At 37.5% G+C, this 13303-nt stretch overlaps 1 protein-coding gene across 2 annotated transcripts in view; it reads left to right on the plus strand.

The window, feature by feature from the left end:
* The window catches only part of PPA2 (inorganic pyrophosphatase 2), a 101081-nt gene that overhangs the window by 24417 nt on the left and 63361 nt on the right, over positions 1–13303 (plus strand). For both annotated transcript variants that reach the window (XM_052641914.1, XM_052641915.1), the window contains 2 exons: positions 3621–3674; positions 5053–5172. In XM_052641914.1, coding sequence (XP_052497874.1) covers positions 3621–3674; positions 5053–5172 — 174 coding nt within the window. The remainder of the gene's footprint in view (positions 1–3620; positions 3675–5052; positions 5173–13303) is intronic.

The raw sequence follows: 13303 nt of genomic DNA on the forward strand, positions 1-13303 counted from the left end.
GAGCTTTTAAAAATAAGCAATGCCCTGGCTTTGCCACAGAACCGCTGAATTCAAATATGTAGGAGATGGGGGCTCTAGAAATCTCTTAAAAAAAAAAAAATCAATTCCAGCTCTCCAGGTGATTTTACTGTGTGGCATAGTTGAGAATAACTATATTTTATCACTGCTTCTCAAATGATCTGTGGTAAAAGACAGTTTTTTGGTTTATTTCTAATCTTTTGTGAGCTGATATTGATACTTGAAAAAATTACAGTCAAAATGAACTATTAGAAAAACTTAATTCAAATTCCAAATACTTATTAATAGGTTTGACAGTCATAAACATTACTTGGTCAAATTGTTATAAATGTTTCTAAAGGAGCCGGTAACAGTCAACTTGTAGCTTAGCCCTGGTCCATGAGCACACTTGGATGAAGACTGTTTTAAACTGTTGCTTTGTCAATGGATAATACAAAGTATATAGTAAAGTTGCAGGATATAAAATCAACACACAGAAATCCCTTGCATTCCTATACACCAATAATGAGAAAGTAGAAAAAGAAATTAAGGAAACAATTCCATTCACCATTGCAACGAAAAGAATAAAATACTTAGGAATATATCTACCCAAAGAAACTAAAGACCTATATATAGAAAACTATAAAACACTGATGAAAGAAATCAAAGAGGACACTAATAGATGGAGAAATATACCATGTTCATGGATCGGAAGAATCAATATAGTGAAAATGAGTATACTACCCAAAGCAATTTACAAATTCAGTGCAATCCCTATCAAGCTACCAGCCATATTTTTCACAGAACTAGAACAAATAATTTCAAGATTTGTATGGAAATACAAAAAACCTCGAATTGCCAAAGCAATCTTGAGAAAGAAGAATGGAACTGGAGGAATCAACTTGCCTGACTTCAGGCTCTACTACAAAGCCACAGTCATCAAAACAGTATGGTACTGGCACAAAGACAGACATATAGATCAATGGAACAAAATAGAAAGCCCAGAGATAAATCCACACACATATGGACACCTTAGCTTTGACAAAGGAGGCAAGAATATACAATGGAGTAAAGACAATCTCTTTAACAAGTGGTGCTGGGAAAACTGGTCAACCACTTGTAAAAGAATGAAACTAGATCACTTTCTAACCCCGCACACAAAAATAAACTCAAAATGGATTAAAGATCTAAATGTAAGACCAGAAACTATAAAACTCCTAGAGGAGAACATAGGCAAAACACTCTCCGACATAAATCACAGCAGGATCTTCTATGATCCACCTCCCAGAAGTCTGGAAATAAAAGCAAAAATAAACAAATGGGACCTAATTAAAAGCTTCTGCACAACAAAGGAAAATATAAGCAAGGTGAAAAGACAGCCTTCTGAATGGGAGAAAATAATAGCAAATGAAACAACTGACAAACAACTAATCTCAAAAATATACAAGCAACTTATGCAGCTCAATTCCAGAAAAATAAACGACCCAATCAAAAAACAGGCCAAAGAACTAAATAGACATTTCTCCAAAGAAGACATACGGATGGCTAACAAACACATGAAAAGATGCTCAACATCACTCATTATCAGAGAAATGCAAATCAAAATCACAATGAGGTACCACTTCACACCAGTCAGAATGGCTGCGATCCAAAAATCTGCAAGCAATAAATGCTGGAGAGGGTGTGGAGAAAAGGGAACCCTCCTACACTGTTGGTGGGAATGCAAACTAGTACAGCCACTTTGGAGAACAGTGTGGAGATTCCTTAAAAAATTGCAAATAGAACTACCTTATGACCCAGCAATCCCACTGCTGGGCATACACACTGAGGAAACCAGAATTGAAAGAGACACATGTACCCCAATGTTCATCGCAGCACTGTTTATAATAGCCAGGACATGGAAACAACCTAGATGTCCATCAGCAGATGACTGGATAAGAAAGCTGTGGTACATATACACAATGGAGTATTACTCAGCCGTTAAAAAGAATTCATTTGAATCAGTTCTGATGAGATGGATGAAACTGGAGCCAATTATACAGAGTGAAGTAAGCCAGAAAGAAAAACACCAGTACAGTATACTAACACATATATATGGAATTTAGAAAGATGGCAATGATGACCCTGTATGCAAGACAGGAAAAAAGACACAGCTGTGTATAACGGACTTTTGGACTCAGAGGGAGAGGGAGAGGGTGGGATGATTTGGGAGAATGGCATTCTGTCATGTATACTATCATGTAAGAATTGAATCGCCAGTCTATGTCTGACGCAGGATACAGCATGCTTGGGGCTGGTGCATGGGGACGACCCACAGAGATGTTATGGGGAGGGAGGCGGGAGGGGGGTTCATGTTTGGGAACACATTGTAAGAATTAAAGATTTTAAAATTAAAAAAATAAAAAACTATAATTAAAAAAATAAAAAAAAATAAAAAACAAAACAAAACAAAACAAAATAAACCGTTGCTTTGATAAGTTGTTAGTTACTGATAGCAGAATGGGAAGCAAGCCAACTTTAAGCATAGACTTTCTCCCTCTCTTTTTATGAAATAACTTTGTTTGTTTTTTGGCTGCGCTAGGCCTTCTGCTGTTGGCTCGGGCTCTCTCTAGCTGCAGCGAGCAGGGCCTCCTCTCTAGTTGAGGTGCTCAGGCTTCTCATCGCGGGGGCTCCTTTTGCTGTGGGGCACAGGCTTTAGGGAGCATGGGCTTCAGTAGCTGCGGTTCCTGGGCTCCAGAGCACAGGCTCAGTAGTGGTGGCACCCGGGCTCAGTCATGGTGGTGCATGGGCTTATTTGCTCCTCGGTATATGAGATCTTCGCAGCCTAGGGATCAAATCCATGTCTCTTGCATTGGCAGGCAAATTCTTTACCACTGAACCACCAGGGAATCCCTAAGGCTTTTTCTTTGTAAGGCCATTACTGTAGAAAATTATTTTTAGTCACCAGTGATCTAGAGTTTCCTTTGTTAAGTACTTTACAAGTTCAGAAATGGTAAAAAGAAGCAGTGGTTCTTTTGTAACTTTAGGGAATCCAAGATCACTAGATTTTAGTAAGCTAAGCTTTGTAACTCTTTGTAAGCTTTGTAACTACTTATACTGATGGCCTCAATTTTACATTATGATAGAAAAAACTTGGATTTAAATATTTTTTTATGATTTTAAAAATATTTACTTCTTGTCTGTGTATTTTCATTTAAAGCACGTAATTGATCTTCACAACCTTGTGTGGGATGAGGACAGAGATTATCAGACTTACTTTGCAGACTGGAAAAGTGAGACATTCAGCACTCACTTTTGTTTTAGTTGGAAAGTAGTTGAAACATGTTTCTTGGCTCCATTCTGATTCTGTCCCTACCTCGAAAAGGTATTTCCAGAAATGTAGCAACTTCTAACACCATGCAGTAGTGGTCAAGTAACATAATCAGGCTTAAATTCTGTTATATTTTAACCAACTTCTTCTCTAATTTTTCAGTAGGAATTTAAGGCATAGGTAGACATATGATGCAGACTTTTTACATTTTTTATAGGAAAAAATAAAACATTCTCATGCAGGAGATAAGTGAAAAAATAAAAGATGACAACATTAAAAAAAATGTTTTCTTTGTTGTTTTTTTAAATTGCAGAATGTGTTTAACATGGTTGTGGAAGTACCTCGGTGGACAAATGCTAAAATGGAGGTATGAAATATCCTATTAGCATCAAAGGGAATAATTAATAATGATATAAAATTTTGTTTCAAGTTGTTTGTCATAATATTTTGAATTTGGGATGGTTGACAAGTTTCTTTATAATGGACAATGGAAAATATTCTTGTAAAAAAAGAAAATATTATTCCAAGCTGAATTTACACTTTAAAGAGAATATATTCTTTTTTGCCTCTCTCTTTTGTTATACACATATTTATTTAATTCTCCTTGACTCTTGTGTCTTTGAAAATAGCAAATACTTTTAGGTTTTCTTAAATAGGTTCTGAGATGTATTTTGTTCATAGACACAATTGCAGCATATTTGGGGCTGACAATTTTGGCTCCTAAGGACTTAATTCTCTTTTAGATTAAATTTTACTCTACGAGGAGTTAAAAGTTTTTTTCTGGCCAACTCTTGATTTCTGAGTACTTTCTAAGAGCATCTGCTACTCCCCTGGTTAGTTTTTTAAATTAATAATTTTTTCTTGATTTTTCTTGATAGGTGTGAACCTATCAAGAACTTCCCTTTTGCTTTTCAGAATTTTATTGTTTCATCTTCAGTTAAGTAAGGTCCCTATTTCTGAGTGAAATTTAATTTATGGTACTTTGTTTAGTTATCTAAGTCTTCTGTAACTTTGGATGTGAAGGTAGGTATTATTTTAAATGTTTAAGTTAAGATAGTTTTATCAGTATATGGTTTGCAGATTCTATATTTGGAGAATTATTTCTCTAAATATAAAATAGTAGGTTTTTTGGTTAATATTTTAATAGGAAAAAGTGGTTAGATTCTTCTTTTGCTCTTCTTGCTTTTGGTACAATGTTTTATTGTTCTTGGCTACTCTCTACCTCACTTGGGTGTGGGATCAAGAACCTATGAGATCTTGCCTAATTTAAGCAGTGTTTATTCATTCAAACATGGCTTCAATTATTTTTTGTTTACTTTTGTAGGATAGTGTTGTTTTTTTGGCATGGCAATTTGAATATGTTTGATTGAAAGGGAACTTTGAAATGAAATCACTTAGTGAAAAATATTTGTTATAAGATTGATGGTAGAAAACCCAAGTAGTAGCAAAAAGCAAGTTGATTAATCCTTCTTGCCATTTCAATAATATTTATTATTTGTGTTAAAAATAATGAGTTCATAAGTAATAGAGTGCCAAAATATATTATCTGACGTTTCCTTTCTAGTTTAATACAAAACAGTAAATTAGAAATAAGAATCAGCTTAACTTATTCTTAAAGTTATCTTTGATCAATAAGTTGGAATACGAATGTTTAGTCTGATAATGGCAGATTTAAAAATCCTGTTTGAATATAGGATTAACCATTTCTTATGTCCCACACCCCTTTTCTCCCACAATCTGCTTAGATTGCCACGAAGGAACCATTGAATCCCATTAAACAAGATGTAAAGGATGGCAAGCTTCGCTATGTGGCAAATATCTTTCCTCACAAAGGTTATATATGGAATTATGGTGCCCTCCCTCAGGTAACATTTTTGTTATAATGGTAAAACTTCTCTGTCTTTTGAAAAAATTGCCTTATAAATCCTGTGAACTACTTGAATTTAAATTGAGGACATGTCAGTGTGAGAGATTTGTAAATTTAAAATTTTTTTAATGTGGAATTTTATCATATCAATAAATTTTTTTTCAAACTGTATGTATGTCGGTACTCAAGATTCTCAGAGTTAGATATTTGGAATACCCATATTTGGCATTTTGAATACATTTCTTTTTCTGGGCTTGGCTATTAAGAGTCAGTGGAAAATATTTTATCTCCTTCATCTGTAGTCATTTTTTTGGATATGACAAGTTATGCTTTTATATACATTCATACATGAAGCATGAATTTTATTTTTTAAACTTTAACAGATGAACCTATTAAATTGTTACCTCTTTCAGTACTCATTGTGAATTGAATAAGGCAACTTAATTATATACTATTAAGAATTTATGATTTTTCAGTAGGAAGCAATGAAAACAATGGCTAAGTGATGGTAAAGCAGCATTCCTATTAGAGAGTAACACTTACTGTTTGCTTTTCTTCTTTTTTTCTCCTTTTTTGTTTTTTTCTCATGTTGCCTCATTCCTAGGAAATGGTAACTCCTTCCAGATACTTTAGTGAGTAAAATTCAGAATATGCAGAATCAGAAGTCTAGGTTTGGAGACGTAGAGAAGCATCTGCCTTTATGTTTATAAAAACCTTTAGAGCATCTGTCTATCTGGATATTTTTATATTTTAATTTTGTTTATTAATTTTAATATTTTGTGTGAAATTCCAAGATGCTGTTTGGGAAATATCTGAGAAAAGGGGTTCTTGTTTTATCTAACTCAAAAAAAAAAACCAAAAAACAAAACCCAGCTGCCCATGTAGAATAAACAGTTACAGGAAAAGAAAAAAGAAAATTATTTTCTAAAGAGTCAGACTGCCTTTGATGGCACTTAGACCACCCACATGGATACATTCTTGGTTAAAACAGGCGCTTCTAAAATGGTGTGCTAAGAATGAGGATGTTTGTTGAAACAAAGACCACAGGATTTCTGACTTCCCAGGTGCCTAAGTAGACATTCTATTTGACCTGGCAGTGAAAGGGTGAGAACCGTTTTGTTACGCTTAGGGGATACTGTCTGCAGAAGATGGAGAGATGAGGAGAGGGCCTAACAAGCCACTGAATTAAAGGAAGACAAAAATAGACCTTTGGAAAGTAGAGTAGTTGTTATTTAATTGATCAGTCGTGTCCAGCTCTTGGCGACCCCACAGACTGTAGCCCTCCAGACTCCTCTGTCCATGGGATTCCCCAGGAAAGAATACGGCGTGGGCTACCATCTCCTTCTTCAGGGGAAAGTAGAGTAAGCAGAGGATAGACTAAAGCTCATCTGTTTGTTTGTTTCATTAAACATTTATTAAAGATTTACGTGCTAGACTGGATTTAGGTGTTGGGTAGACAAAGAAAAATGAGATATAAATATAAGATCAGTACAGCATAAGTGAGGACTTCCCTGGTGGCTCAGACGGTAAACCGTCTGTCTACAATGCGGGAGACCCGGGTTCGATCCCTGGGTCGGGAAGATCCCCTGGGGAAGGAAATGGCAATCCACTCCAGGACTCTTGCCTGGAAAATCCCATGGACGGAGGAGCCTGGTAGGCTACAGTCCATGGGGTCACAGAGAGTCGGACACGACTGAGTTACTTCACTTTCACTTCACAGCATAAGTGACTAAGAATGTTGATTTTAGAGCCAGCTTGCCACATACTAGTAATGTGACTTCGGGCAAGTTGTTTTGTTTTTCTAGACCTCACTTTCTTTATCTGTAACGGAGAGATGATAAGATACTGTACATGGTTCTGTTGAGGTTAAATGAGTTATTGCATGTTCATGTTAGAATAATGCCTAATGGATAGTGATCACATTGTTGTTACTGCTGATACTTTTACTATTATATGGTCTTTTTTTTTTTAAAGCATTTACAGTCTCCTGGAGGTGGGATGATCAACAGCTAAATTAGTGGCTACAGTGGAGCATAATAGATTCTGATTAACTCATCTTTTGTAATTCATCTATTTAAAGTCTTGACGTATTTTGAATTCCTCTGGATGTATTTGAATGTTTAAGGTGCTCTTACATGCTATTATATTAGTCTGTAAGGTGCAATAGTTCTTCGGCTAGAGCAGAAATTAGACTGTTAATCTTGGTTCTTAATGTCCCCTGCATTCACCACTGCCTACTGAAATTTCATACTCCACCCAGTATCCAAAAATACCATTTTTGTCCATAGGAGAACCTTTTAATGGCTTCCTATTGCTGAAAGGATAGAATGAAACATTCCCAACGTAGCTCCTCAACCCTTCATGGTCTGGCCCTGCTTCCCCAGCCTTGTTCTGCGGCCTTTGTCCTCCTCATTTCCCTCCCACCACAGCAGCATCTTCAGCGTCTCCAGTTGCCCTTGTCATTTTCACACCAGCTCTTCCTTCACAGAGCTGCTCATTTCTTCAGGACCCATTTTTTGAGTACCTGATGTTTGCCAGACCATGTGCTAAGCACTGGAGGTAGAGCAGTGATAACACTGACACAAATTCTGATGGAACTTTCATTCTAAGAGACAGACAGACACGCACAAAAGAGTAAGAACGTATAGGATGTCAGATGGTGGTTAAGTGTGTTGGGGAATAATCAAACAGGAAATGGGTCTAGGGTGTGTTGGAATTGTTGCAGTTGGGAGGAAGACCTCAGTGAGGAGCTATTTTCTAAGAGGAGACCAGGAGAAAGTGAGAGGGTGGCATCTTAGGAAGTGCGTGCCATCCCAGGCCATTTAGAGGAACTCATCAAGAAACATGAGGTATAAAAGTCTAGAGGTGGAAGGAGGGCTTGTGTGTCTGAGTAGCAGAAAGGAGGCCACTGTGGATAGGATGGAAGTGAGGAAGAGGAAATAGACCTGTATTCTCTCTGCCATTTTTAACCAGAGATCTTACTCTCTTTTTAAACCTAAACTGATGTTGTTGTTATTGGTGGTGGTGGTGGTGCTATTTGTGTGTGGGTATGTGTGTCTGTGTGTGGGTAGGTGGGTGAGTGTGTGTGTGTGTGTGTGTGTGTGTGTGTGGGTGGGTGGGTGGGTGTGTGTGGGTATGTACGTGTGAGAGTCCTCAGCAGAAAAATGTACCATAGATTGCACAGAAGTTAAACACCAAGCAAAAATAACTACACTGATTCACATTTATATAAAGTTGAAATTAAGCCAGTTGTTTATGGACAAGGTAATGTACCAGTGAAGAACTCACCTGCCAATGCAGGAGATGCGGGTTTGATCCCTGGGTGGCAAAGAGCTCCTGGAGAAGGAAATGGAAACCCACTGTAGTATTCTTTCTGAAATTTCATGGAAATTTCATGAACAGAGGAGCCTGGTAGGCTGTCACAAAAGAGTCATACACAACTTAGTGACTAAATAACAACAAATGTACCCAATATTTTTTTTGCTTCCTTGTCAACGTTAAGACAGAGTGAGCCTGTTAAATTGAAAGCCAGCCCCTGGCCCATTTCTGTTTTTGATCTCATGTCCAGCTTCTCCTTCTGCTCCTCCTCCTGCTCCCTAACCCCAACACTGACCTCCTCATGATTCCTCTGAGGCTCTAGGCATACTGCTGCCTCAGGCTTTCACACTCCCTGTGTCCCCCGCTCGGGATATGTTTTCCCAGTGTACACACGCCCTCCTTCCTTCATTGTACTCATCAGTTGCCTCCCTCCTGATGTCTGCCTCTAACATCCTTTACTGTTTTAGCCCCATGTAGTCCCATCGTTCTTCCTTACTTTTTTTTTCCTTTTCTGTTACACCTGTCAACTTCTGACATGCTATATAATTTGTGGTGGTTTAGTTGCTAAGTCATGTCCGACTCTTGAGACCTCACGGACTGTATGTAGCCTGCCAGGCTCCTCTGTCCATGGGATTCTCTAGGCAAGAATACTGGAGTGGGTTGCCATTTCCTTCTCCAATATAACTTAGTTGTTAAGTTTATTGTAAATGTGTTCTAGTTAGAATGTAGTCTCGTGAGGGCAGGGATTCTGTTTGTTTTGTTTGCTGTTGTCTTTCACCTGCCCTGTTAAGTGTCTGGCACCGAGGTAGGTGATCAGGAAATATTTGGGGGATAAGGGAATCCATGAATGCATGGTGTGTACTGCATATGGTTCATAGGCATGTGTGGGTAATTGGATTTTGCTCTTCTCTTGTGATATATCTTATAACAGTGGGAAATTTGTTCAGAGCAGTTAGCAAGCCAAGCATGCTTGGAAGAACATTTAAGCAGCAGAATACTGTTTCAGTAGAAGCCTCTCCATTTAGTCGTCAGTGTGCTGTCATTATTTTAGAACTTCATCTGCCTAGACTGTGTAACCCTACTAATAACTTCTCCTGCACTGGCAGTGATGACTTCCTCAAAGTTTGAGTTTGGACTGGGCAAAAATCATCTTTGTTTGTCTTCCCCTAATTGTTCATATTTCCCATATATTATTCAAGTATTATAACTTTCTGTGTAAGTATTTAGAAGACTCATCTGAATAATGTTAAAGGACTAGAATCACTAACTTCAAAATTTCTTCAGTCTTACTGGTATCAGTTCAGTTCAGTTCAGTTCAGTTCAGTCACTCAGTCGTGTCCAACTCTTTGCGACCCCATGAATCGCAGCACGCCAGGCCTCCCTGTCCATCACCAACTCCCACAGTTCACTCAAACTCAAGTCCTTCGAGTCCGTGATGCCATCCAGCCATCTCATCCTCGGTCGTCCCCTTCTCCACCTGCTCCCAATCCCTCCCAGCATCCGAGTCTTTTCCAATGAGTCAACTCTTTGCATGAGGTGGCCAAAGTACTGGAGTTTCAGCTTCAGCATCATTCCTTCCGAAGAAATCCCAGGGCTCATCTTCAGAATGGACTGGTTGGATCTCCTTCCAGTCCAAGAGACTCTCAAGAGCCTTCTCCAACACCACAGTTCAAAAGCATCAGTTCTTTGGTGCTCAGCCACAGTAACATTGTGTTATTATTTTGAACTTGATTATAATTTGGTTCATTGACCCCAAGTTTCATTTAGTACTACTTCTTAGCTTTATAACCTGGAACCAGTGACTAAATGTAATCAGGCCTATTTGTTCATCTGTGTCGTCCTGCCATCTGCCCCACAAGGTTATTGTGGAATTCCATGAGATGACCAAAAACAAGGTTAACCCGTCAGTGAGTGTTTGGTGGTATTATCTCAATGATGACACTGTTGCCACTGATATTAGCTGCTACTAGTGAAATAGCTTTTGCTCCAAATTGAAGCTGGTGAAGTACAGGTAGAGGTTGAGCAGATCTTACTTGACTTGGAGTCAGGCGTTCTGAGTGATCAGGAAGTAGTACTCAAGAAGTCTGTATACTCAGTTCTGTACTATTCAGTGATGTTTTGGAGAGACTGAAGGACCAGAGCATGGTGATTACTGATGTGTTGGTTAATATCTATAAGATTGTAAGGTAACGATCTCAGATACCTGCATGAGGATGAGTAGATTTGTTTTAGGTTAGATCAGTAATCTGTGTATATTGAGTTTTTTTCAAAGCTTTATAGCTATGCTTTGTATTAGTTTAACATTATTTGTATTCCTCTTGAGAGATTTTTAAACTTTTTTTAAGCTTTTCATGAACCTGTGCTAAAATTTTTCTGTGTACATAGTATGTATATATATGTACTACTAGGTATATGCCTATGAGTCAGATTGCTAAGTTCTGAGTTACATACCTGTTTATTTGACTAGGTATTCTCAAATTGTTTACTAAAGAAGTTGTAACAATATGCACTCCTACCAGTAATAGCCTTTCAGGCTTCTACATAATTATGACTATTTAATGTTATCAGATTTTTAAAGTTTTTGAAATAGTGACTCATTTTGGTTTTAATTTGTATTTCTCTGATCAGATTGGTTATCTTTTCATATATTTATAAGTCTCATGTTTCCTTTTAGAATCACCTGTTCCTGACTTTGACCCATTTTGTATTGTGTTGCTTTTTTTTACTTAGTTGTAGAAGTTATTTCTAAAGTCTGGATGCTAGCCTTTGTCAGTTTTGTGAAACAAATATTAAGATTAGGGATTTCATCTTCTGGATATTTCTTTGCTAGCTTGACTGCTTTTCAAGTAGTTTACCTGCCTAGTTTTAAGCCTAGACACTTAAAACTCCACTAGAGGGTGTAATTAAAGTTTTAAATTTGTCAAGATTTCTTCTGATGATTGCTTGAAATTCTACTGTATTTTCAAGGTAAGTTAGAAATCATTTAGTATGACTCTCTTTTTGTAGTAAAAAACCAAGCCCTGAAGATATGGAGCACCAAGTGCGGAACTAGAAAGAGAGAGAACCAGTATGGTATTTTTTCTGATGAGGAAGACCATGAAGAACTGGCCCTAAAATTGACAGCATTGTTATAGGTTAAGAATTTTGCTTGTATGCATTTATTTCCTCAATAGGAAGAACTAAATTGATAGCTAAAAAGTGCAATTGGAGTTTCTGAAAAGAATGAAGACAGTTTTTGTGTCAATACGAAGAAAGACTTTTGTAGAAAAATTAACTCTGACCACAGTGGGTTATTTCATTAATTTGTGAGCTTCCTGGTTACTGGTAGTATTTATGCAGATTATGAATGACCACTAACAATCATAGAATTCAGAGATGTATCTAGCAATTGTCTTATTGAAGACATTCTTTTTATAGGTGAGGATACTGAGGTCTGAATGTTTTGGCCTAGGTAGTTTGTGGTTAAAATAGGACTAGAATCTAGGTATTGCCCTTCAGGCTAGAGTGACTTCTAGCTTATTACATTTGCTCCCTTCTGAGAATGAGAATGAGGTTAAGGAAGGTTCAGGAAAGGATTCCTGCCTTAGAAAGGAAGAACCTCCCAGATATTTTCTGATTCTGCCTCTGGGTTTTCTAACTCCACTCTCACTTCACTTCCTTCATGGTTTCTCCAGCGCAGTAAGATTAAATGTGTAGCACTTGTGACAGGTGCTACACTGCTTTTAACATGGTGTTCTTTAGGGTATTGAGTATGTCTTCTTCATTTCTGTTCCTAACTTGTGGCCCAGAGTAGATTATCAATAAATATTAACTCAGTGAGTGGATGCCTGGTAATAGAATATGAGAAGCAGTAAGCAACAGTAGGAAAATACACTTAAGAGATTCTGAGAGTAAGAGAAGGAGTTTAAAGGAAGAGAATCATGAATAAAGTTATATCTGAAAGTAATTGCAATTCAGTTACCACTAAAATTTAGGCTTTGTAACCTAATGATTCATAGCAAGTGTTCTCATCCTGTTGCCTCCATTTAGAATCTGAGTGTGGACAAATTTAAACTGTGCTTCAGTTCACTTATCTGTACAATGGGGTTAAGAGTTGGCACACTCTTCCTGGTATACATGTATGTCTGTGTGTGTATGTATCACTTAGGTTAGCTCTCACCTGTAACCAATATGTAAGGTTAACAGTTGTGTTACTATTCTTATATTAATTATGTTAGTATTCGAGGGTAATGAAATGTAGTTAGACTTACTGTGAATGTAATTAGACTTAATGTAGTTAGATTTACTGTGGGGTTTTTTTTTTGGTATAGTAAGTTAGCTTATTCCTGAATATGCTATAATTAGAATCAGAAAGAAAACATTAGAGTTTATCTATAGGGTGGGAGGAGAAGGGGACTACAGAGGATGAGATGGCTGGATGGCATTATCGACTCGATGGACATGAGTTTGAGTAGACTCCGGGGGTTGGTGATGGACAGGGAGGCCTGGCGTGCTGCGATTCATGGGGTCACAAAGAGTCGGACACAACTGAAAGACTGAACTGAACTGAACTGATAGGGTTTAGCTCTAAGTAGCAGTCCTTTTAAATTATCTGTGTAAAATTAGAGGAGCCAGGCTTAGATAATCTGAAATTCCAGATAAGATTCTTGAGATGATGTTCTCTGCATATCTTATAAATCTGAGAGGATTAATTTAAGGGAACTCCTACAGTTCTATTCAGAATCAGCTAATTATGAGGGTTTTGAGGAAGGATGGTGCATAAGGGATCTTTAAACTTGATAATAAATTTCTGTTATGCTGTTCATTTATAA

Source organism: Budorcas taxicolor, chromosome 6, assembly GCF_023091745.1.
Source record: "Budorcas taxicolor isolate Tak-1 chromosome 6, Takin1.1, whole genome shotgun sequence".
Classification (NCBI taxonomy): domain Eukaryota; kingdom Metazoa; phylum Chordata; class Mammalia; order Artiodactyla; family Bovidae; genus Budorcas; species Budorcas taxicolor.